Here is a 26,009-nt window from a genome sequence, read left to right as displayed (position 1 = left end):
TTATGTGATTGAAATATGGAAATAGGCCCTTCGACCCACCAAGTCTCTGCTGACTATCGATCAATGCAGTTAGACACAAAGTACTGGAGTAGCTCAGTGGGTGGGGCAGCATCTCCGGAAAAAAAGGATGGGTGACGTTTTGGGTCGGGACCCTTCTTCAGACATTGCAGATGCTGGCTTATACAAAAAAAAGACACAAAGTGCCGGAGTAACTCAGCAGGCCAGGCAGCATCTCTGAAGAACCTGGATGGGTGACTTTTTGGATCGGGACCCTTCTTCAAGTCTTTCTTCGGGCGGAAAGAGTTTTAATGAGATATCAATGAGGTTCCTCACCCTGACTAGAGAATCCTCTCACATCTTGGGTTGAGCTGCCTTAGCCGACTGTCCACTTTAGTGCATTGACTGCCTTGGCCCTTTGGGTCCCTTTACAAATAGCATTTAAAAGACACTTGGACAGGTATACACGGATAGGAAAGGTTTGGAGGGATATGGGCCAAATGCGGGCAGGTGGGACTAGCGTAGATGGGGGCATCTTCGTCGGCATGGAGGAGATGGGCTGTATGAGTGTAAGACTACATCACAAACTGCTCCACCAGAAGTGCACAGGTCTGGTATTCATGGGGTGCAGAGAAATCCAAGGTGTTCCAATTTGGGAAGTCTAACCAGGGAATGGTAGGGCTCTGGGGAGTGTGTAGAGTAGAGGGATTTAGGAGTGTAGGTACATCGTTCCTTGAATGTAGTGTCACAGGTACAGTAGATCATGTTGGAAGATCATGTTATAGTTGCATAAGACGTTGGTGAGGCCACATTTAGAATATTGTGTTTAGTTTTTGTCACCATGTTATAGGAAAGATGGTGTTAAGTTGTAAAGTGTGCCGAGAAGATTTATGGGGATGTAGCCAGGACTTGAGGCCCTGAGCTATAGGGAGGGTTGAGCAGGATAGCACTCTATTCCTCAGAGTGCAGGATGATTAGGGGTGATCTCATAGAAGTGTATAAGATCATAAGATGAATAGACTGCACAGTCTTTTACCTAGAGTAGGGGAATCACAAAGCAGAGGACAAGGGTTTAAGGTGAGGGGGGGAAAGATTTAATAGGAACCTGAGGGGCAACTTTCTTTACAAATAGGGTGGTGGATGTATGGAACGAGTTGCTGGAGCAGGTAGAAATAGGCAGGTACTATCGTAACATTTAAAAAACATTTGGACAGGTACATGGACAGAATAGATTCAGAGGAATATGGGCCAAATGTACTGTAGGCAGGTGGGACTAGTGTAGATGGGGCATGTTGGTCGGTGTGGGCAAGTTGGGCTGAAGGGCCTATTTCCACGCTGTATGACTCTATGACTAGTGTAGATGGGGCATGTTGGTCGGTGTGGGCTGACAGGCCTGTATCCACGCTATGTGACTCTATGACAGCTGAGAAGATCCTGGTGCTTACCACGGTCTTGTAGTCGATCTGCTGCCGGATGAGCTTGTCCTCACTCAGGGAGTAGCGAGCCTCACCCGTGATGGCGTCGATCGGGCCCTTCTCCATCTGCTGCTTGATGGCACAGTAGAGCATGAAGAGAGGCTCCCCCGCACACTCCTACAACACAAGGCAACAGAGCGTGAGTCCCAGTGTGAACACAGAACACACATCAGCACAGGAACAGGCCCTTTGGCCCACAATGGCCGTGCCGAGCATGATGCCGAGCTGAACTGACCTCATCTGCCTGAACATGATGCTTATCCCTCTATTCCCTGCACTTCCCTGTGTCTATCTAAAAGCCTCTTAAAAGCCACCATCGTATCTGCCTCCACCACCGCCCCTGGCAATGCATAAAAAAACTTGCCACGAACATCTGCATTAAACTTTCCCCCTCTCACCTTCTAGCTCTGCCCTCTAATGTTGGACATTCCCACCCTGGAAATAAGGTCGCTGGGTTACAAGTCCACAGATTTACAATCTACATCACACATGTGGTTGGCTGCATTGATGGCCCTGATGGTGAAAAATGTCTTCAAAGATCTTCAGGGTAGACAGTCAGAACCTTTAACGCAGGATGGAAATGTCAAAGACTAGAGGGCATAGTTTTAAGATGAGAGGAGCAAAGTTTAATAGAGATGTGCGGGGCAAGTTAGAGGGCTGGACTAGTAACCCAGAGGGCAGGACTAGTAACCTAGGCTGGATTGGGAATATAAGGCTGGATCAGTAAACCCAGAATCCTGGACTAGCAACTCAAGGGCCTGTCCAACTTGGGGATTTTTTCGGCCACTGCCGGCGTCATATCAGGGTCGCCAAAAGATTTTGAACGTTTCTAAATCCAGCGGCGACAATAAAAATGTTGCGACACTTGAGGAAACACCGTGGGTCAATACATCATCATGCCGTGTGATCGCCGCATCACGCCGTGACTCTTTTGGTGATCTGATACGTCAGTCAATGATGCCGGCAGTCGCTGAAACAATCGACAAGTGGGACAGGCCCTTTAGAGGGATGGACTGGCAACCTAGAGTTCTGGGCTAGAAATGCAGAGGGCTGGACTAGAGGATTAGAGGGTCGGACAAGTCGACAAGAGTCCTCGACCAGTAACTGACCATTCACATCAGTTCCATGTTATCCCACTTTGTCATCCGCTCCCTACACACCAGGTGCAATTTACAGAGGCCAATTAACCCACAAACCCGCACGTGGGAGGAAACCGGAGCACCCGGAGGAAACCCATGCGGCCACGGGAAGATTGTGCAAACTCTGCACACAAGCAGCACCCGAGGTCAGGATCGAACCCGCATCCCCGGCGCTGTGAGGCAGCGGCTCTACTAGCTGCGCCGCTGTGCCGCCCCTCTTGAATCTCTCCCCTCCCACTTTAAGCCGAGGCCACCGAGTCCCTGCCCAACTTCACCACGTTGAACGTAGAAGAGCACAGGAATACTTCCAGCTGTTCAAAAATATATATTATCCTTCGGACAAAATGAGGGAAAGAAATGGAGAAGGAAGCCTGCTTAGGAGCGGCCCACACCACACGGTGAAGAATGGTTTCTGAATCGCTGCGGACTGCAGCGTGGAGAGAGGTCACTCCATATATTGGAGGCGGCTTTGGGAAAGAGACAGACCAATATAATCACAGGAAAATGGCCAAGGAAAAGACTGACTGAGGAACCACACCCACTGCAGCTGGCAGGACCAGACGCCTAGTATTATCCTCACAATAACTACATGACATTTCTTTACTCTGAGCCCAAAGCAAAAAATATACATCACTTTTTAAAAAGTCAAATAACTTTGTGTAAACTTTAAACAAGGCTTAAATCAAAACCCTTCTACAAGCCAACAGATTTCCTTGAGCGATTCTTCATTTTGATTTATAATTAGGTAGACAATCTTTCTTCCTCATTATAAAGAGATATTTTGTTCTCCCTCTGAACAGAACTGAGCTGTATGATCTCGAAGAGGGTGAGAGGGGAGAGATTTAAGAGGGACCTTAAGGGGAACTTGTTCACACAGAGGGTAGTCTAAATGTTTTTTTTAAGTTTAATTTAGTTCAGAGATACAGCATGGAAACAGGCCCTTCAGCTCAGCGAGCCCACGCCGACCATCGATCACCTGTTTGCACGAGTTCTATTTTATCCCACTTTCTTCACAAGGTTAATTCCCGGGATGGCGGGACTGTCATATGCTGAGAGAATGGTGCGGCTGGGCTTTAGAAGGATGAGAGGGTATCTTATTGAAACATATAAGATTATTAAGGGTTTGGACATGCTAGAGGCAGGAAACATGTTCCCGATGTTGGGGGAGTCCCGAAACAGGGGCCACAGTTTAAGAATAAGGGGTAAGCCATTTCGAATGGAGACGAGGGAACACTTTTTCACACAGAGTTGTGAGTCTGTGGAATTCTCTGCCTCTGAGGGCGGTGGAGGCCGGTTCACTGGATACTCTCAAGAGAGAGCTAGATAGGGCTCTTAAATATAGCGGAGTCAGGGGATATGGGGGGAAGGCAGGAACGGGGTACTGATTGTGGATGATCAGCCAAGATCACATTGAATGGCCTCGAATGGCCTACTCCTGCACCTATTGTCTATTGTTTAATCCTGACAAACTAGGGGTAATTTACAGGGACCAATTAACCTACAAACCCCCATACCTTTGGAGTGTGGGAGGAATCCGGAGCACCTGGAGAAGACCCACACGGTCAGAGGGAGATCGCACAAACTCCGTACAGACAGCACCTGAGTTCAGGGTCTAACTCAGGTTTACAGCAATTTTCCTTTCATTAGGTATATAAAGTAAACCCCCCTCCTCTCCATCGTACCCCCCCCCCCCCACCTCAGTAACATCTGCTGCTCCCTCTCCAGCTGTTTTCTCATCCCTTTTATTGGCATCTCACTGCAGTTGGAGCAGAGACTGGAGCGCAGATGTGTGGCTCAATTCCCAAAAAATTCTACAACCTCTGGAGGGAAGAGAAATTCCAGGAAAGAGAGTAGAGGAGGGGGGGGGGGGGGGGGGAAAGAGGGCAAATAAACTGATACGTTAAAGGTAACTGGATCTCTGGATCCCACTGTTAATTGCCGCATGACTAAAGAGCCAAGTTTATACGGTCTTACCTTCAAGAACTTGTAGAGCAGGAAAGTAAACCAATTAGTTAACATCTTCTCTGCAACTGATTCTGTCCTGCAAATCAAAACAATTGTGTAATTATCACCAGTTTACGAAACTTTATAGGATGTAGGATAAAGTTTAAGAGCACTCCGGAGACGGCTAAATCTTCAAGCAGCTCAGACGCGTCTTGACTTAAAAACTGGATGCTGTGTAGAATCACAGAGTCGTCGTGTGGTGTGGAAACAGATCCTGCGGCCCAACTCATCCATGCCGACCAGCATGTCCCATCCACGCTTGTCCCACCTGCCCATGTTTGGCCCATATGCCTCTAACCCTATCCTATCCACGTACCTGTATATTTTTTAAAACATTCAAACAACCTTATAGAGTCACAGGGTCATACAACATGGAAACTGGCCCTTCAGCCCAACTTATCCATACTGACCAACATGCCCCATCGATGCTAGTCCCACCTGCCTGCATTTGGCAGGAGGCTGAGGGGCGATCTTAGAGGTGGATAAAATCATGAGGGGAATAGATCGGATTAAGGTACAGTCTTTTACCCAGGGTAGTGGAATCAAGCACCAGAGGACATAGGCTTAATGTGAGAAGGGAAAGATTTACAAGGAACCCGAGAGGCAACTTTTCCACAGAGAGGGTGGTTGGTATATGGAACAAGTTACCAGAGGAAGCAGTTGAGGTAGTTACATTTAAAATAAACTTGAACAAGATAAAGAGAGGGGGCGAGGGGGAGAGAGGGCAAGGGAGGGGATGAGGGAGAGGGAGGGGATGAGGGAGAGAGGGGATGAGGGAGACAGAAGGGGATTCTCCGATCGCAGTGCTTTGGCTGCAAGAGGTACAGTGATTAGAGTGGTGGAGTTGTAGAGGACACTGGTCGAGGCTGAGACCGGTAGGTAGGTGGGGGGGGGGGGGGGGACTGTAGGGGCTGTTGGAGATGGTGGAGAGAGGGAAGGACAAGCGAGGATGAGAGACAAGAGTAAATGTTCAAGTTGCAGGTGTCACAATGATGTCTGAAGCTTCTCACTGTACCTCGATTGTGACCATAAGCTCCAGTCAACTAAACTGCCAGTGATCACCATCCAGCTCGTCGCCCGCAGACCGGAGAGTCGATGAGGAGGGGCTGCTGGGGATGTCAGACATGAGGATCATGGGCCGGCAGGAGGGTGAACCAGGGTGATGCCTCCAGCACCTTCTAGACTAGCTCCCGGGACACAAAGATGGCCGAGCAAGGAGAGGAGAGGGACGTCAGTTCACGGGCCGAGCCGGTCGAAGGGGACAGAGGGAGACCCTGCATGAGCCTGGGGCTCACCTGGATCAAGAGTCACTCCAGTAGAGCGAGCGCGAAGGAGGGCCTGACCCGGGAACAGTGCCAAAACATGGCGGCGCCCGCATATGTAAATATGCAAAATTAATTTCACTGTGCAGTTGCAATGTGATAAATCAAGCAGCATTGAACCATTGAAGTGCTGTATCCAGGATGCCCATCTAAGATGTATTTAAATGCTTATGTATATACTTGTACCGAACTGTATACAAAAATTAATTTCCCTGAACCTCAGTCCACGTGACAAATAAAGTATCACTGAACCACAGAAGTGTCTTTGGTGCTATCGTTTGCCTTCTGCGTTTGTTTGCTGTGCTGGCACTGACCTCTCCCCCGCCTCACACCCCAGAGAGCTCACTTCCCTGCCTGGATCCTGCACTTGCTGTAAATGAGGCAACTTGGGAGTGCAGTTAATGAGCTCCGGAGTGAATCAACTGTTCACATCTTCTTCCAGAGGCCCGCGGGGAGTGAGGGCAACAGCAGAGAGCAGCTTTAACGCAGCCAGCACAGCTTGTGGCCACATCCACACACATCCCAGCCGCACGTACCAATGCACGGCCTGGCCAACGGAGGGGGGTGTTTACTTCACTGTGTTCTGACTGGGAGTACCTTCCACCTTCATGTCCAGATTAAACTGAGCCTACAGCTCCACACAATAGAGCAGTCGGGCCAGCACAGTCGAGTTGCTGCCTGACAGCGCCAGAGACCCACTTTTACAAGGATTATCCCAGGAATTAGTGGGTTCACAAGTGATGAGTGTTTGACGGCACTGGGCCTGCACTCGCTGCAGTTTAGAAGGATGAGGGGGCACCTCATTGAAACTTACCGAATTGTGATAGGCCTGGATAGAGTGAATGCGGAGAGGATGCTTCCACTAGTGGGAGAGTCTAGGACCAAAGGTCATAGCCTCAGAATAAAAGGATGTTCCTTTAGGAAGGAGATGAAGAGGAATTTCTTTAGTTAGAGGCTGGTGAATCTGTGGAATTCATTGCCACAGGCTGTGGGGGCCAAGTCAATGGATATTTGTAAAGCAGAGATAGATAAGATTCTTGATTAGTAATGGTGTCAGGGGTTATGGGGAGAAGGCAGGAGAATGGGGTTGATAGAAGGGGAAGATAGATCAGCCATGTTTGAATGGCGGAGTGGACATGAGGGGCCAAATAGCGAATTCTGCCCCTATCACTAATGATAAGGCGGGGTTTAGAGAGGTTGTTCTCCCACTCACCTCCGGAGCAGCAGCTTTGGGTGGTTCTTGCTCTCCAGGTTCTTCTCGATGAGGTCGGAGAGCAGCTGCTTGAGGACGCCGGTGGCGTACTCCATCTCGCCTTGGAGGGCGGTCATGATGAGGGAGGCCACATTGCCACGGTCACGCATGGAGAAGCTGCGCTGGGCCTCCAGTGTCCGGATGAAGGTCAGCAGGAAGACCTTCTTGTTGAGCAGCTGTCCAAAGAGGGTCAAAGCCTTCTCCACGTTGGCCGTCACCTGGGAACCAAAGGCAGAGCACATGGTGTGGTGAACGGCAAACAGTTTGATCTCTGCAACTCATGAACAGCTTCTTCCTGAAGGTATGAAGAAGGGCTCCGACCGAAAACATCACCTATTCCTTCTCTCCAGGCATGCTGCTTGACCCACTGTTACTACAGCAGTTTGTGTCTATCTATAGACTCAGGAACAGCTTCTTCCCCTCTGTTATCAGGTTTCTGAATGGTCCTTCCATAAGCTAGGGCAGGGGTAGGGAACCTTTCCCGGGTTAAGTGTTTACCGCATTAGGTTAGCTGTAATCTAATAATGCCGCATCCAAGAAACTTCAATTAGATATACTTCACAATTTTGTTAAACTAGCCCTCATGACTTTCTTATATTTTAATTGTGGCCGTCAGTCGGGGAGGATTATTTCGTTGAGTCTTCTTTTACTCTTTGATATTTTAAATACGTTCATTTTAAGATTAAAATTAAAATAATAAAAGACGAACGAAAACATATTAATAAAAATAAAAGGATTTGTTCGACAAAATTTCGGTTCATTCAAACGGCCGCACTTAATGGCCTAGAAGGCTGCAGGTTCCCCACCCCTGAGCGAGGGTACTGTCCGATTCACCTCTACCCCATTGCGGACATTGGACTTTTTCGCTGGAACTGATGCGCTACAACATTGAGAAGTATATTCTACACTCTTTTGTACTGGAGTTTGACTTGTTGGTATCAATGTAAAGTATTATCTGATCACTTCGGATAACATGCAAAACATTGCTTTTCACTGCACCTCGGTACATGTGGCAACAATAAACCTAAACCTAGACAACACCTAACATTCCTGATCTTTACAATTGGTAACAAAATGCTAGAGTAACTCGGCACATATTTTAAAGCACAGATCGGCAGAAATTTGACCAGTAAGGGTGTTAAACGTTACGGGAAGAAGGCAGGAGAATGGGGTTGATAAGGATAGATAGATCAGCCATGTTTGAATGGTGGAGTAGACTCAATGGGCCAAATGGCCCAATTCTTTTCCTTTAACTTATGAACTTATGAACCTTTCCAATCCAGATACCTGCCCATATATCTTTCACCTGTTCCTTTTCTCCAGAGATGCTGCCTGACCCGCTGAGTTACTCCAGCATTTTGTGTCTATCTTCCATATATCTTTTAAATTAGCTACTGTAACCAAGTTAATTAAAGGATAGGTTAATTAATTAATTAATGATAACTGCATTTGAAAGAAATATGGACGGGCACATGGATAGGAAAGGTTTCGAGGGGACTTGCGCCAAATGCGAGCAGGTGGGACTTACAGTATGAATCTCTGAGGCCATGCAGCATCTCTGGATGGCTTGCATAGGTGAAGTTTTGGGTTGGGGACCCTTCTGCTGACTCGCTACACAGCCGACAACAACATAGAAATGATCTTTATAAAACCCGCCATTCCAGGGACACCAATTTGATCTTTACAACACCTTTACAACTAGGGGGCGACACAGTGGAACAGTGGTCGAGTCACTGCCTTACAGCGCCATGGATCCGGGTCTGATCCTGACCATGGGTGCTGTCTGTGCGGAGTTGGCACGTTTTCCCCGTGGCCACGTGGGTTTTCTATGGGTGCTCCGGTTTCCTCCCACACGTACAGGTTTGTAGGTTAATCGGCTTCGGTAAAAAATTGAAAATTGTCCCTCGTGTGTGGGATAGTGCTAGGGTACGGTGTGATCGATGGTCGGCGCGAACTCGATGGGCTGAGTGGCCTAAAGTCTAAGCACCATTCGACAGGCTCAGGATCAGTCACATGGAGCTTCAAATCAAAGAATCGGGAGCGGGGAGAAGCTGTACCTACCTCCATCTCCTTCAGCACCGGGTGGTCCTCTATCCCGGGGAAGAGGACCCTCATGGCGTAGGTCCGGTAGTCGAGGAACGGAATGCCAGCACCGTCGAGATCACTGGTCAGCTCGTGGATATCGGTCTGCAGCTCCGCAAAAGCTAGAAGAGAGAGAAACGGCCGATGTACACAATCACACATCACAATCCAATCCCAGCTTCTGACCATTCCTACCTTTTGTATTTTAAGAGATACTACAACGGCCCATCGAGTCCACACCGACCATCGATCGCCCGTTCACACCAGTTCTATGTTATCCCACTTTCTCATCCACTCCCTGGAATGCAATGACAAGCTGCTCTTCGAGGGCCAGCATGCACTTGGATGGGCCAATAGACTGCTATGAATGTTTGATCGTCCTCATCTCAACTATCCCTGTCTCAATACAAGTGCCACAGCGCAAATTCATTCCAATTTCATTGAGGCCTGGTGGACGATCAAAACAAAAGAAATGTAGAAACAAGGAACTGCAGATGCTGGTTAATACACAACAGGGCACACAGTGCTGGAGTAATTCAGCGGATCAGACAGCTTCTCTGGAGAACATGGATAGGTGTCGTTCGGGGTTGGGACCCTTCTTCAGAAAAGCCACTGAGAGCCCTGAGGTCGAGACCCTTCTTCAGACACGGTCTGATGAAGGGTCAACCCGAAAAGCCGCCTGTCTATGTTCTCCAAGGGTGCTGCCAGGCATGCTGAGTTACTCCAGCACTTTGTGTCCTTTTGTAAAGCCAAAAAAAAATGTTGGTGAACAAAAAAAATGTTGTTGACAAAAAAATCAGTCAAACAAAAGATTGTAGAGTTTAATTAATTAATCCCATTGACGGATATACTTTACACCCTGAAGCATAGCTGGTATTAATGGATGCTATAGTCTAGCTGTGACCCAGTCTGTGATTTAGAGGCGTTTCCAGGGTTCGTGATACAAGGCGGGTCAGAGTAACGGACCAATCTTTAATAACCCGGCCAGGTTTCTTTGCTGTGTTGTTGTGATGGGTTCAATTTATCGGGAGTCCAAATCTTTTTATCTTCCCTGCCCTTCGGCCTCCTCCCGCTCGCTCACCGAGCAACCACCGGCAAGTCACCACGCATCAATTTGAAGGATACAGACACAAAACGCTGGAGTAACTCAGCGGGACTTGCAGCATCACTGGAGAGAAGGAATGGGTGACGTTTCGGATCGAGACCCCGAAGAAGGGTCTCGACCTGAAACGTCACCCATTCCTTCCCCTCAGAGATGCTGCCTGTCCCGCTGAGTCACTCCAGCTTCTTGAGTCTATCTTCGGTTTAAACCAGCATCTGCAGTTCATTCCTACACATCAATTTGAAGGAAGGCTGCATCAACGCGGTCCCTCGTTAACTCCTTATGAAATTCCGATGCACGAACCTCACATTCAACACAGGACCTCGCTCGCGGTTATGAATATGGCTTGTGTCGGAAGGAACTGCAGATGCTGGTTTAAACCGAAGATAGACACGAAATGATGATGATGATGATAATGGATGGGATTTATATAGCGCCTTTCTAATACTCAAGGCGCTTTACATCGCATTATTCATTCACTCCTCAGTCACACTTGGTGGTGGTAAGCTACTTCTGTAGCCACAGCTGCCCTGGGGCAGACTGACGGAAGCGTGGCTGCCAATCTGCGCCTACGGCCCCTCCGACCACCACCAATCACTCACACACATTCACACACAGGCAAAGGTGGGTGAAGTGTCTTGCCCAAGGACACAACGACAGTATGCACTCCAAGCGGGATTCGAACCGGCTACCTTCCGGTTGCCAGCCGAACACTTAGCCCATTGTGCCATCTGTCGCCCCATGCTGGAAGTATGGAAATGCTGGAGTACAGCAACTCCACGGGACAGGCAGCATCTCTGGAGAGAAGGAATGGAACTGCAGATGCTGGTTCTTCAGACTGAAGAAGGGTCTCGACCCGAAAGGTCACCCATTCCTTCTCTCCAGAGATGCTGCCTGTCCCACTGAGTTACTCCAGCATTTTGTGTCCATGTTATGAATATAGATCGCTCTGTAACTCTAAAGCGCTGCCTGTAAATTTAATTTGGAGCCGCATATTAGAGAGGATAAAAGTTCCAATTAGCCAGAACCTATTCAAAAACGGGGAGGATTAAATAGCAGGAAGGGCGGTGGAGCTAAACGATGGAATTTACCAAGTCAAGAGTGTTTAATTGTCATCTGTACTAACAACAATGCAGTGAAATCTGTACTTGCAACTGCTTAACAGGCCTGTAAGCACGATACACATCTAATAAACCAAAATCCAATAAATTAATTACCATAATACTAGTTAAAACAAAAGCATCCTTAGTGCAATCAAAGACAGTCCTTTGAAAGTTCATAGTTGAGGTTAATGTTGTGCAGTGTACAAGGACATTGAACACTACAGCACTGGAACAGGCCCTTCGGCCCACAACGTCAGCACCGAACATGATGCCAAGACCACCTTTATCAGCCTGCACATAATCTTTCAAGACAGACTTAGATTTAGCTCTCGGGGCTAAGGGAATCATGGGGAAAAAGCTGGAACGTGATACTGAATTTGGATGATCAGCCATGATCATATTGAATGGTGTTGCTGGCTCGAAGGGCCGAATGCACCTATTTTCTATGCTTCTATGTAATTGGGAGTAAGCTTTTCTTGAACCTCGTGGTCACGGATCTCCGGCTCCTGTACCTTCTAGGGCGGCACAGTGGTGCAGCGGCAGAGTTGCTGCCTTACACGCTAGAGACCCAGGTTCGATCCTGACTATGGGTGCGTTCTGTATGGAGTTTGTCCATTCTCCCTGTGACTGCTTGGTTTTCTCCAAGTGCTCTGGTTTCCTCATGCATCCCAGGTTTGCAGGTTAATTGGCTTCTGTAAATTGCTCCTAGTGTGTAGGGAGTGGATGCAAAACTGGAATAACATAGAACAGGTAATCAATGGTTGGCATGGAATTGGTGGACCGAAGGGCTGAATGTCTAAATTAAACTTCCCAACGGTAGCAGTGAGATGAGAGCGTGGCCAGGGTGGTGTGGGTCACTGATGATGCTGGCTGCCTGTTTGAGGCAGTGACTCCAGTAGATCCCTTCAATGGTGGGGAGGTCAGCACCCATGATGGACTGGGCAGTGTCCACCACTCTCTGTAATCTCCTTCATTCTGAGTTGTTGAATCGGGAGAAAGATAGCAGAGAAATAAAGTCTATGTCATAGCAGCAGGGAGAAGTGACTCTTTGTGTAGGAGCCAGCTGAGATCAGACCCTGCTACAGCTTGCGGCCTGCCCTCAGGCTCCACAAATCCACAGTGGATGCTCTTCATCTTTAGTCCAAAGCCCCCAGAGCTCTGCGGCCTATAGGGAGCTGCCAAGCCGGCTGCTCCTGCTCGGAGAATCCGACGAACATCCGGCCTCCAGAAGGGAGAGCGCGCCGAGCGTTACTGTGCTCGACACCAGGGCGGTGGAGCCGGTGATGATGAGGACCACGGTGACAGGCCTGGAGCGAGGCCTGTAGGAGGAGAGGGAACCGGGGTCTGGCCTATCGCCCTCTGGAGGTCAGCTGCGGGAAGCGGCCCCGGGGCACAAAAGGTGGACGGGCGAGGTTGGTCTGCTTGGTCGACCCACACATCCAAGGAAGGCGACGGCTGGATGCCCTACAGCAGCCTGGTACTCGCTAGAGCGCGGACTGGACTTTGAAAATGGCGCCTAAACATGGATCAATAGACTATTTCTGTACAATTTGCTCATCGTGGTATGGCAATATTCTACTGGACTGTTTGTAGGAAAAGAACTTCACTGTACATTTGCACTTCACACATATGACCATAAAACACCAAAGAACCATTAATCAATGTCAAGGACAACTCTTGCCTGGAAGCACAGACAACTGTTCTCTCCATCACCTGAACTGTCCACATCCCAGGGCTGAATCCTTACTGATCCCTTTCTCCCCCATCAAAATTGTCTATTGTTTATTAAATCTAGTGCTCATACCTCCACGGTCGACATCTTCAATGGCCTACATGTTATAGACCCATCCCCACAGAAGCAGGCCCTTCAACCCATCAGATCAATGCTGCCCATCAAGACCATAAAAGGTGTCATAGAGTCATACAGCATGGAAACAGGCTTTTTGGCCCAACATCCATTCCGACCAAGATGTCTCATCTACGCAAGTTATACCTACTTGCGTTTGGCCCAAATTCCTCTAAATCTTTCCTATTCGTGTACCTGTCCAAATGTTTGTTGAATGTTGTAATAGTACCTGGCTCAACTACCTCATGGGGTGGTAGATTGCAACCTTCACGTGGTCAGCCCTATTTCGACAAATGCAATCAACCCGGCGTTCAATCCAATAAGATCAAATAGAACAAGTTGTCTGACAACTTTAGGCTGTGCACGCCATTCGCAAGAAGAAGAACTACCTCATCTGGCAGAAAATTCCATACACCACCTCCCTCTATGTGAAAAGGTTGCTCCTATTAAATTCGCCCCTCTCACCTTAATTGAATTGAATTGAATTGAATCCTTTATTTGTCATTCAGACCTTTCGGTCTGAACGAAATGCTGTTGCCTGCAGCCATACATGTAATAATAACAAAACACAATAAACACAAATTAACATCCACCACAGTGAGTTCACCAAACACCTCCTCACTGTGATGGAGGCAAAAGTCTTAGAGTTACTGTCTCTTCCCTCCTCTTCTCCCTCTGCGCCGAGGCGATACCCCACCGGGCGATGGTATCAGTCCCGCGGTTCAAGCTCCGCGGTCCGGGGGTGGTCGAAGCTGCCCGCAGCTGTTGCAACGGGTGCTCCGGAAAACAGGCACCAGCCTGTGACCCGCGAGCTCCCGACATTGTCCTCCACTGGCCCGCGGCCGAGCCCCGGATCCAGGTCGCCGCCGCCAGAACGCCGCCTCAGCCGCCGGAGCACCGTCTCCGCCCCGCACCGGGCCGCCCACAAGGCAGCGTCTCAGCCCCTTAAACCCTATGTCCCCTGGTTCCTGACTCCCCGACCCTTGGCTAAAAGACTCTGTGCGTTCACCCCACCCGCAGAGAGTTGTAGGGAAGGAGGAAGGCCGCGCTGGGAAGCTCTCACCTTCCTTGCATTCCAGGGCCACCCGAGACTCCAGGTTGTCCATCTGCAGCTGGAGACGCTTCAGGGTGCGGTCGGCATCGCGGGACTTCCTCTTGTAGGCGATCAGCACAATGACAATGATGAGCAGCAGCAGCAGACCCCCTCCCCCGATCCCAAACCCTGCTGGCAACGTCAGCAAGCTGTCCGAGTAAATGTGCAGGATCCCAGGGGAAAACTCCAGCCCTCCCACCTGGATCTGTGGGAGCAAGAGGATGGATGGGGGGTGGGGGGGGGGGGGGGAGAGGAGGGGAAATGATGGGGGAGAGAGAAGATGGGAAAGAGAGAGGGGGAGGGAGGGAGGAGAGAAGATGGGAGAGAGAGAGAGGGAGGGGGAAGGGAATGGGGGGAGAGAGAGAGAAATGGAGGATGGGAGAGAGAGGGAGGGGGGAGAGAGATAGGAGGGATAGAGGTAGGGGGAGAGAGGATGGGAGAGAGAGAGAGGGAGGGGGAAGGGAATGGGGGGAGAGAGAGGGATGGGATAGAGAAATGGAGGATGGGAGAGAGAGGGAGGGGGGAGAGAGATAGGGGGGAGACAGATAGGAGGGATAGAGGTAGGGGGAGAGGTAGGGGGAGAGAGGATGGGAGAGAGAGGGAGGGGGCAGAGAGATATGGGGAGAGGGGTAGGGGGAGAGAGAGAGAGAGGGGAGGGGGAGGGAGGGGAGGGGGAGAGAGAGGATAGGGAGAGAGAGGGAAGAGAAATAGGCAGAGGGAGAGGGAGAGAAGGAGATAGTTAATTATCAGGCCCCAGACAAGAGTAAATGAGGTCTCCTCACTTCCCATTTCAAGTTTCAAGAACATTGTGCATTTACACAGCATCATCAGTGATCTACCAGGTCACATGAGAAGATGTTAAAGGGTCAATAGCTACAGAGAGATGGTTTTAAGAAGCACATGAATCATTGCTGTTGTGAATCCCTCCCACCACCCGCAGCGGTGCCGTGCACGATATAGGCCACTCGGCCCATCAAATCCGTGCTGGCCTCCCATTACCTCACTCACTCACTCACTCTGTATCCTCTCGTCCCCACAATTTTCCTGCCCACTTGCGGGAATCTACAAAGGATAATGAACCAACCGATCCCCACTTGCATGGGACAGGGAGGCAAAGGGAACATCGAAGGAGACATTGGGGTAGGTCCAGAGGAGATGTGCAGGACAAGTATTTTTACACAGAGGATGGTGGGTGGCAGGGGTGGTGATGGAGGCAGATACGATAGTGGCGTTTAGGAGGTGTTTACACAGCCACGTGGATATGGATCATGTACAGGCAGATAATAATAAGAATATATTTTATTGTCATTGCACATAAGTGCAACGAGATGAGATCAGTTCCACTTGGTATCATGTTCGGCACAGACATTGTGGGCTGAAGGGCCCGTTCCTGCATTGAACTGTTCTATGTTTATATACTGCATCCTGCCATTAATAAATACCATGAAATATTTCAGTCCTAGCTTAAAAATGCTAAAAATATATATACATTTGCATAAAGAGTGAGGAGGGGGGGGAGAGAGAAGAGGGGAGAGAATTTGCATAAAGAAGGATTTTCGTAAGTTAGGTCATTTGGAATCCGAGGGGTCCCCAGTACAGGTCCACCACCAATTTTCCGGCACCCTTGGTCACAGAGCCGTTCTGGATTATCCGTTTCACCGGACCAACAGAGGTCACAGCCTCCGAGAGGAATCCACGGTAACAGAACGGTCGGCCTAAGCCACCGGGAGGCTGAGATACCGGAGGTCGGCTATGGGAACAGATCTGCCGGCTCTGGCCGGGTGGAGTTCCAGAGCCCCGGCCACAGGGGGCCAATTTGACCCGCCGATCAGCCGCGGAAGTCCAGATGAGGTCGAGATCGGCCGCCTCGCCCGACCTAGGCACCACATTTTCGGGGGGACATCCAGGGGTGGGTGGGGGGGATTTTGTCCGTATTAAAGGAGGGGGCCAGACCACCAGTTGCCGGAAAATCGGTGGTGGACCTGTGTATCCCAAAATCTCCAGTGTTTAGGTGCCGAAGATAAACTTTAAGAGCACTTTCAAAACATGTCCTGAATGCCTTTCACAACATCAAAGGCAACGTGCCCGCACGGTTTGCTGCATTTTTTCAAAACAGCCGAACTCGCCCAGCTGTTACCAGGTTGTGCGTGTGGGCTGGCCGCTCTGAACAGACTGCGATATCACTGCCAAAGCAAGGCAGTGGCGTGAAGAATTAATAACTCCAGCAAAGACTGCTCTTGAGCCGTGTGTCCCAGTGATTTAGTCGCTGTCTTGTTCCCCGCCCTCGTGTGATTCGTGATGAGGCAGTACAGGCACGATGTGAAACAGAGGCCCCATCTGCCTGTTCTGTCAGTGTGAGAAATACCATCCTGACGTGTGAATGAGCCCAGCATTCCTGCCTTCCCTATTGCGGGGGCCCCAACTGCGCTACAATTTACCAGACAAAATAGTAGCAAGAGAAGCAATTTGTAAGACTGGCAGTGTCCTGGCACATCCTCACACAGGGATGGTAACATGATCAGAGGCAAAGAGCGTTTAGAGATACAGCGTGGAAACAGGCCCCTCAGCCCACTGGGTCCGCACCGACCAGCGATCACCCATACACTAGTTCTATCAGTGGATAGGACAGGACTTCGCTGCCTTTGTGAGAGGAAGTTTTTATGTTTAATGTTAAATTCTTTTATGTTGTGTCTTATTTTTATTGGTGTGCTGCAAATGGCAAGTCAAATTTCACTACATAATTGGTGTATGTGATAATAAATGTTCTTTGTATCCTACACAAACTAGGGACAGTTTACAGAAGCCAATTATAAGTTACAAAGCTGTAGAAACAAGGAACTGCAGATGCTGGTTTATACCAAAGATAGACACAAAATGCTGGAGTAACTCGGCGGGTCAGGCAGCATGTCTGGAGAAAAAGGATGGGTGGCGTTTTTGGTCTGAAGAAGGGTCCCGACCCGAAACGTCACCCATCCTTCTTCTCCAGAGATCAGCGTGTGTGTTACTCCAGCATTTTGTGTCTATCTTTAACCCGCAAGCCTGCACGTCTTTGGAATGCGAGGGGAAACCAGCGCACCCAGAGAAAACCCATATGGTCACAGGGAGAATGTGCAAACTTAGTACAGACAGCATCCCCGGTCAGGTTCAAACTGGGTTTGCACGCTCTCCCTGTGACCGTGTGGGTTTTCTCTGGGTGCTCCGGTTTCCCCAAACATCCCAGAGATGTGCGGGGTTTGTAGGTTAAATGACTTCTGTAAATGATTCCTAGTGTGCAGGATAGAACTAGTAGATGGGGTGGTTGTTGCGGACTGGGTGGGCGGAAGGGCCTGTTTCAGTGCTGTAAATTAAATCTGCTGTTTATATCTCCACCTATCACTCAGCATCTCTAAACTAAACTCCTATCAATTCTCAGCGTATGGGATCAGAGCAGTGAGCACTGAACGCTGTGGAAACGGTGCAAATGCAATCACCACAAGCCTTTATATTTCTCTTTCGTTGAGTCTATTGCTGAGCAAACAGTCAGCAATCTTCACCGCGCAAGATTTGCACGCTGCCCACTTTTAATCTGGAGTTTGAGACTGGATGCACCCAAGCGGAAAATAAATGCTGGCACAGAGGCGTTGAGCATTTATCAGGAGTGATCTGTGGTTTGCCACAGCCCTCGACAGGCTGTCTACCCATGTGTCACAGGGCTCTCAGCACAGGAGAGAGAACTGCAAAGCCAGACCTGTTTAATTTGAAGTGTTCAGCGGATGCAAATAACAAAATATTATTAGAGACAAAGGAAGTACAGGTGCAGGAATCTTGAGCAAAACACCATGGCACAGTAGGTAGAGGCACTGCCTCACAGTGCCACAGACCAGGTTCCATCCTGACCTCAGGTGCTGCGTCTGTGTGTGTCGGTGTGTGTCTGTATGTTTGTCAGTGGCTGTGTCTATGGTTTTCACGTTCTCACTGCGAGTGGTGGGTTTTTCCACGGATGCTCCAGTTTCCTCCCACATGTTTGTCGGTAAACAGGTGTGTGTGTGTGTGTGTGTGTGTGTGTGTGTGTGTGTGTGTGTGTGTGTGTGTGTGTGTGTGTGTGTGCGCGCGTGCCTGTGTGTACGTGTGTGTATGTGTGTGTGCGTGTGTGGATGTGTGTGTGAGTGTGCATGTGTGTGTGAGTGTGCATGTGAGTGTGTCTGTTAATATGCGTGTGTCTGTGTGAGCATGTGTGTCTGTGTGAGCATGTGTGTGTGTGTGCGTACACTTGTATACATATATATATGTGTGCATATATGTATACATATATATAACAAACACATATATATCATATATTTTCAAATATATATTAATAAATATGTATGTATAGACATACACACACAAACATTTCACTAGTTAGACACAAAATGCTGGTATAACTCAGCGGAACAGGCAGCATCCCTGGAAAGAAGGAATGGGTGACGTTTCAGGTCAAGACCCTTCGTATGAAGAACCTTACACTTCCTTATCTCTACACAGAAACTTAGAAAGTAGGTGCAGGAGAAGGACATTTGGCCCTTCGAGCCTGCACCGCCATTCAATATGATCATGGCTGATCATCCAACTCAGTATCCCGTACCTGCCTTCTCTCCATACCCTCTGATCCCCTTAGCCACAAGGGCCACATCTAACTCCCTCTTAAATATAGCCAATGAACTGGCCTCGACTACCCTCTGTGGCAGGGAGTTCCAGAGATTCACCACTCTCTGTGTGAAAAAAGTTCTTCTCAAGAGTTAAATCTATCTCTCTCTTGAACACATCCAGTGAACTGGCCTCCACTGCCTGCTGTGGCAGAGAATTCCACAGATTCACAACTCTCTGGGTGAAAAAGTTTTTCCTCATCTCAGTCCTAAATATCCTACCCCTTATTCTTAAACTGTGACCCCTGGTTCTGGACTCTCCCAAAATGGGGAACATTTTTCCTGCATACATTTTTCCTGGACCTACTTCCTTATCTATGTACCTCCCATTCCCCTGACATCAGTCTGAAGAAGGGTCTCGACCCGAAAAGTCACCCATTCCTTCTCTCCAGAGATGCTGCCTGTCCCGCTGAGTTACTCCAGCATTTTGTGTCCGTCTTTGGTGTAAACCAGCATCTGCAGTTCCTTCCTACATGTTCCACTAGTTTAATTATGGATAGTGTCAGTGTTTTGTTTTCTGATGTCCCTCGATGAGACACAAGGCACCTATAGATAGTTAAAAACAAGGTTTTATATTTTAAACTTTAGTGATCTTTTAGTTATATTAAAAATCTAGTTTTATTTTAACTGTTCTGAAGTGGTGAGGCCTGATTGCCAATCTAATTAATAAAATGTATTTAATAAATTTTAGACACAATGTGCTGAAGTAACCCAGTTGGGTCAGGCAGCATCTTGAGAACTTGAAGGGCCCCGACCTGAAACGTCACCTATCCAAGTTGTCCAGAGATGCTGCCTGACCCGCTGAGTTATTCCCGCACTTTGTGAGTAGGTTTGCCAACGTGGGTCTTACAGTCTGTTGACACTGGGACCGGCCACAGGCACCACATCAGGTAGAATGGGTCAACGCCAACCAGAATGGTTCCCTGGCCGGGGTGGTGGGGATCTCTGTCCCGAGCGACCAAGAAGGAGATCGGAGGAAGGACACTCACCAAGACTCTGTGCTCGCCGGTCAGGTTGGGTGGTTCACACAGGAGTTGCGTCTCCGAGATGGTCAGAGCGCACTGGATGTCCCCGATCAGCACCGTGTAGTTCAGCTTGACATTGCCCGGCGTGTTGGGGATCAGGTTGCGGCCCTGGAGGGAAGAGGTGGGGGGAGGGAGAGAGGGAGGGAGGCAGAAGGTAAAGTCTCCGGGGGTGACGGAAGGCCGATCTCCCTCCTGCCTCGCGGTGAGAGAGAGATACGCGCGAGCGCTGTACAGAGAGTCCCGCCACGTCACGTCCCAGCCGCAGTGAAGTCGGCGCGGGCAAAATGTAGCCTCCCTCCATGTGCACGCGACGGGCTTCACCAATAGTTGACCTCTGACCTTCAACATCAGTCGACCCCTAACCTCCAACAATCGACCCCTGATCTCCGCAGTCGGCCTCTGACCTCCACCAATAGTCTACTCCTGACCTCCACTCACTGTTACCCCCCAGACCTTTACCACCAGCCGGTCCCTTGCGCCAGCTCCTTACGACCAGTTTCACAGAGGTTGTCCATAACTCCACCTCCCTGTCCGTTCCCAGAGTCCTCCGGCACTGACCCACACCCCCTGCCCCCTGACCTCAACTCACCTCTCCCCCCTCTTCTTCCCTCCTCCTCCATATCCCCCTTCCCCCTCCCCGTCTGCCCCCTCTATATACCCCCCTCTCCATCTGCCCCCTCCCCCATATCACTCTCCCCCTCCCCCCTGGTCCCCATCTTGTTCTCCCGTCCATTTCCCAAGCTCCCCTATCCCCCTAATCCACCTATCCCTGTCTCCCCCTCACCACGCCCCATATCCCCCTCCCCCCCACTGCCCTTCCCCATATCCCCCTCCCCCACTCACCTTGAGTATGATGGGGGAGCTGGGCTTCAGCTCAAGGGATCCTGTGGGGCTGAGCATCTCGAAGGTGGGGTCGGGGTGGTAGGTGAAGCCCGTCCCGTTGATGACTAGCACAGACTGGACATTGTCCATGATGAATCCCACCTCGTCGGGCTGAGCGGGGCTGTTCAGAGAGACGGAGTCGGGGCCCATGATGGATGGAGCTCTGCAGACCATGGCCGTGTCGTTCAACACCCTGCAATCCTGTGGGGAACATGGTACCGCCGTCACACACCAGTCACACGGCAAGCACACGCTCCAACATCACGGGAAGGGCCACGGCAATGCACCCGCCACACGGGAGAAGGTGCAGGAACAGGAGGAGGCCAGTGGGTGGCACAGTGGCGCAGCGGGTAGAGCCTTTGGTGTGTGGGACGAAACCGGAGCACCCGGAGAAAACCCACACGATCACAGGGAGAGCAGACAAACTCTGTACTCAGCCCCGGTAGTCAGGATCGAACCCGGGCCTTTGGTGCTGTAAGGCAGCAACTCCACCGTTGCACCACCGTGCCACTCTAGAACTAGTGTGGTTGCTGGTCGGCACGGGCTCAGTAGGCCAAAGGGCCTACTTACGCACTGTATCTCTAAAGTTTAGAGTGGTGGAGACTGTTTTATGCTCAATGTTCCAGCATTTATAGCTTCTTGTGTCTGCACAGATAGAGAGAGACATAGTCCCTGATCGAGAGCCAAGAGACACGCCGATTGCGACTCGCTGGAGAATCCAAAAGGGACATTTGGAATTTTTTTTTTGCTGTGAGTAGTTTGGGTGAAAACGTATTGCCTGGGGTTTGGTGGAGGAAGCTTCGCTTGGAAGGGATGGAATCTGCAGACGGTGGGCACAAGGTCGAGAGTGAGGTCAGTTAGATTGGCTTCGGGTTGGCACAGTGGCGCAGCGGTGGAGTTGCTGCCTTACAGCACCAGAGACCCAGTTCAAACCTGACTACGGACACCATTTGTACATTCTCCCTGTGGTTCGGTTTCCTCCCACACTCTAAAGACGTACAGGTTTGAAGGTTAATTGGCTTCTGTAAAATTGTAAACAGTCCCGAGTGTGTAGGATAGTGTGAGTGTACAGGGATCACTGGTCGGTGCAGACACTGTGGGCCGGTCTCCACGCTGTATCTCTAAAGTCTAAAGTAAAGTTTACGTTGAGGTAGTAAGAGGTTGATGGGCTGAATGGCCTTCTCCCATGCTGTAACCGTTCTGATAGTGGAATAGGTTCGACGTTATCAAGCATCGGCGGGAAATGAAACCCTCCCACATTCCTCGCTGCCTGATATACCCTCCATCAGGGTGAAGCCATCGTACGTTAGCACAACCAAGCCCAGGCACTCACGTTGGTCGACTGCACTTTGCCGTACTTCGCTCGAATCCTGGGCTCCTGGATCGTGGCGAGGTTGGTGCCTGTCACTGTGAGTGGAGTCCCACCACTTGGTTATAGAGAGGGCGCAGAGAGTGTGGGGAGGAGAGAGCAGGGAGTGGGGGAGGAGAGAGATGGGGGAGGAGAGAGATGGGAGGGGAGGAGAGAGGGGGAGAGAAAATGAGAGAGAGTGAAGGTGGGAGAGAGCAGGTGAGAGAGAGTGAGTGAGAGAACAAAAGAGTGGCAACGAGATAGGAAGAGAGAGAGAGGGAGAGAGGGAAAGAAAGAGGGGGAGGGGGAGGGGGAGGGGGAGGGGGAGGGAGAGGGAAAGAAAGGGAGAGTTGTAGCGATGTAGAGAAAAAAGATATTGAGAGAGAAAAGAGAGGGAAGGGGAGGGGAGAGAGAAAAACAATTAATATATCACCAGTGGGTTGGAATATGTCCCATGTCTTGCGGTCTCCCGTTCACAAGCCCGATATTTCAAAAGCATCTTAAACATCACATTCTCCTCCACCACATTCTCCTCCACAACTAAACTAAAATGAGGGAATGGGTCTTTTAATCTTGAGTAAGGGCTGAGAGCACACACTCAAGCTTAAACGGTGAATAATGTGTGTGGAGGGCAGCAACGAGACGGTGACATTTATTCAGTCCTTGGCACAAGGGGGTTGTCAGCGGGCGCGGAGAGTCCATGAATAATTCTCCAGGAGTGGTCCGTGCTGTGACAGGGTCGGGGACCTCTCTCACTGTCACACCAGCAGGGTCACCAACTCACTCACTCACCCAACCAGCCATTGCATTTGTGTAGGAAGGAACTGCAGAGGATGGTTTAAATCGAAGATAGACACAAAATGCTGGAGTAACTCAGCAGGACAGGCAGCATCTCTGGAGAGAAGGAATGGGTGACGTTACGGGTCGAGACCCTTCTTCTGACTTATGTCAAGGGAGTGGGAGGTACATGTAGATAAGGAAGTTTAAGGCGTGAAAACAGGATTACACGAATGGAGAGCAAGGGAAATGTAGAATAGATCATTGTAAGTTGGGAGAAGCTAACCACAAAGCAAACAGAGATAAAATGTTTAAGAAGGAACTGCAGATGATGGAAAATTGAAGGTAGACAAAAATGCTGGAGAAACTCAGCGGGTGAGGCAGCATCGATGGAGCGAAGGAAATAGGCAACGTTTCAGGTCGAAACCCTTCTTCAGACTGATGTGAGTGGAGGGGGCGGGAGGAAGAAAGGAAGAGGTGGAGCCAGAGGGCTGAGGGAGAGCTGAGAAGGGGAGGAGAAAGTAAGGGCTGCCTGAAATTAGAGAAGTCAATGTTCATGCCACTGGGGTGCAAACTGCCCAAGTGAAATATGAGGCGCTGCTCCTCCAATTTACAGTGGTCCTCACTCTGGCCATGGAGGAGGCCCACGACAGAAAGGTCAGTGTGGGAATGGGAGGGAGAGTTAAAGTGTTTAGCAACTGGGAGATCAGGTAGGTTTAGACGGACTTAGCACCCAGAGAAATACTATGCGGTCACAGGGAGAACGTACAAACTCCGTACAGACAGCACCTCTGGTCAGGATCGAACCCGGGTCACAGCTGCGCCACTGTGCTGCCTATTTAGAACATAGGACAAAACACAACAGTGGGCGGCACAGTGGCAAAGTTACTGCATTATCTTGTTGGGGAGCAACTGATGAAGAACCAACGTGAGCGATGAGATGGGGGCACAGAGCTAAGGCTGGGGGGGCCCATGATACAAGGAACGTGGAACCCTCTCCAAGACAGGCGTGAAGCTCACCGTTTGACCTGTTTTTACAAAATGTTAAATGGTCAGCTCGACATAGATTACAAGACCTACACCAACCCCAAACCAATTAGGAGCAGACGAGGGTATTCGATCCAATTTGTGATCCCAGCTACAAAGACAGATGTGTACAGCAATTCGTTCTTCCCCCGCACAATTAAAGCATGGAATAATCTCCACCCAACTATAGTTCCCCAACCAGATGCAACTAAATTTAAAGTAGCTCTTTCTACCCAATAACCCTTTCTGGCTTAATCCCTCCCTTCACCACCTCCAGTTTAAATTCCATTTGGAATATTTTGGAGGCCCAAGAAACCAAGAACCAAGAACAGGCCTAATTCCCGAGAGAGCCTACCTGGAAATACTCCATTCTGGTTCAATTTTGGAGATGGTGGGGTCGTCAGTGTAGTTGTACATTACGGTGGGGTTTAGTAGCACGGCCCTGTTGATTTTGACTGTGATATTGGCTGAACCCGTGCCCTTGGTGGAAGCCGACGTCACACAGATGATCTCCCCTGGAGTCCTCCTGAGGAACAACGGGCGCAGAAAGGGCAGAGAACGCAAATCGTCAACGGGAAGGAACGATGGATAACCGGCAGAGACAAAACCACGTCCCTGCAAACGCTGCGTCGAGTCCCACAGCATGGAAACAGGCCCTTCGGCCCACCCAGTCCGCGCCGACCATCGATCAACTTATCCCACTTTCTCATCCCACTCCCCACACTCTAGGGGCAATTTACAGAGGCCTGATTGACCTACAAACCCAAAGGTAGACAAAAATGCTGGAGGAACTCAGCAGGTGAGGCAGCATCTATGGGGCGAAGGAAATAGGCGACGTTTCCGGAAACGTCGACTATTTCCTTCGCTCCATAGATGCTGCCTCACCCGCTGAGTTCCTCCAGCATTTTTGTCTACCTTCGATTTTCCAATCTATTTCCCCCGAAGATAGACACAAAGTGCTGGCGTAACTCAGCGGTTCAGGCATCGTCCCTGGTGAAAGCGGATGGGTGACGTTTCGGGTTGGGATCCTTCTTCAGAGCTGTACTTCCGTGCTCACCTTTCAAATCGGCAGTTCCCGGGGTCTCCAATGAATGCCTGCACGGAACTTCCGGCATCTAGGTGGTCGCCCATGATGGTCACTCTGCTGCCACCGGATACTGGCCCTTGCGAGGGGACCACCTTGTTAAACTTTGGAGCCTTGGATGATGGATGATGGGGGGGGGGGGGGAGGGAGTGGGGGGGGGGGGGTGGGAGGGGGGGGGAGCAGAGAGGCAAACAAAACAAAGTCGATCTTCAATGGTTGCATGGTACTTTAATTGTCAAATGTACCGAGGTACATTGCAGTTCATTTTTGTATACAGCTCAGTACAAGTATCACTACACACAAGCATTTAGATACATCTTATATAAGCATCTCAGGTACAGTACAAGTGTCTATCAGTAGTACACTGAGACAATGCACAGAAAATGTGTCGGAAGTGTCAAGTTATTCTTATAATAAGGCTCGTCCAACGACGTAATCGGAGCCTGTCTTTATTTAGCAACTCTGTACAGCAGCAGCAGGCTCGTGTGCATGCCCGGGCATTCCCTCACACCCCCCGGGGTAACCACCTCACATCCGGTTACGCCCACAGCGCCAACTTCACGCCGGATGCCGTCACTGCAGCCTGACCACTGGTGGCAGCGCTCCCTTCCGGTTACTACAAAATAAAGGCATTCCTTACACTATTATTCCATAATACCACATCTCCCTTTCTTTGAGAACAAAGGGTGGACTACCTTTGTCTCTGCAGGTCTTAAGGGGTTTATTCTGCCCTTTTGCTGGAAGACCTGTCCCTGATCTGTCCCTGTTTCAAGCATGCAAAATAGCAATAA

The 26,009-nt window shown here is 49.9% G+C and overlaps 1 protein-coding gene across 1 annotated transcript in view; it reads right to left on the bottom strand.

The window, feature by feature from the left end:
• Positions 1-26,009, bottom strand: part of plxna1 (plexin A1) — a 232,846-nt gene that overhangs the window by 13,840 nt on the left and 192,997 nt on the right. The window contains exons 15-24 of the mRNA XM_033036992.1: positions 25,192-25,331; positions 24,490-24,660; positions 22,317-22,410; positions 20,945-21,184; positions 20,066-20,209; positions 14,386-14,620; positions 9,251-9,393; positions 7,151-7,407; positions 4,586-4,652; positions 1,443-1,589 (exon numbers count right to left, since the gene is read on the bottom strand). Coding sequence (XP_032892883.1) covers positions 1,443-1,589; positions 4,586-4,652; positions 7,151-7,407; positions 9,251-9,393; positions 14,386-14,620; positions 20,066-20,209; positions 20,945-21,184; positions 22,317-22,410; positions 24,490-24,660; positions 25,192-25,331 — 1,638 coding nt within the window. The remainder of the gene's footprint in view (positions 1-1,442; positions 1,590-4,585; positions 4,653-7,150; positions 7,408-9,250; positions 9,394-14,385; positions 14,621-20,065; positions 20,210-20,944; positions 21,185-22,316; positions 22,411-24,489; positions 24,661-25,191; positions 25,332-26,009) is intronic.

The sequence above is a fragment of the Amblyraja radiata genome, chromosome 18, assembly GCF_010909765.2.
Source record: "Amblyraja radiata isolate CabotCenter1 chromosome 18, sAmbRad1.1.pri, whole genome shotgun sequence".
NCBI classification, from domain to species: domain Eukaryota; kingdom Metazoa; phylum Chordata; class Chondrichthyes; order Rajiformes; family Rajidae; genus Amblyraja; species Amblyraja radiata.
Note: the sequence above shows the minus strand (reverse complement) of the source record. Positions and strands in the feature narration are given on the sequence as shown.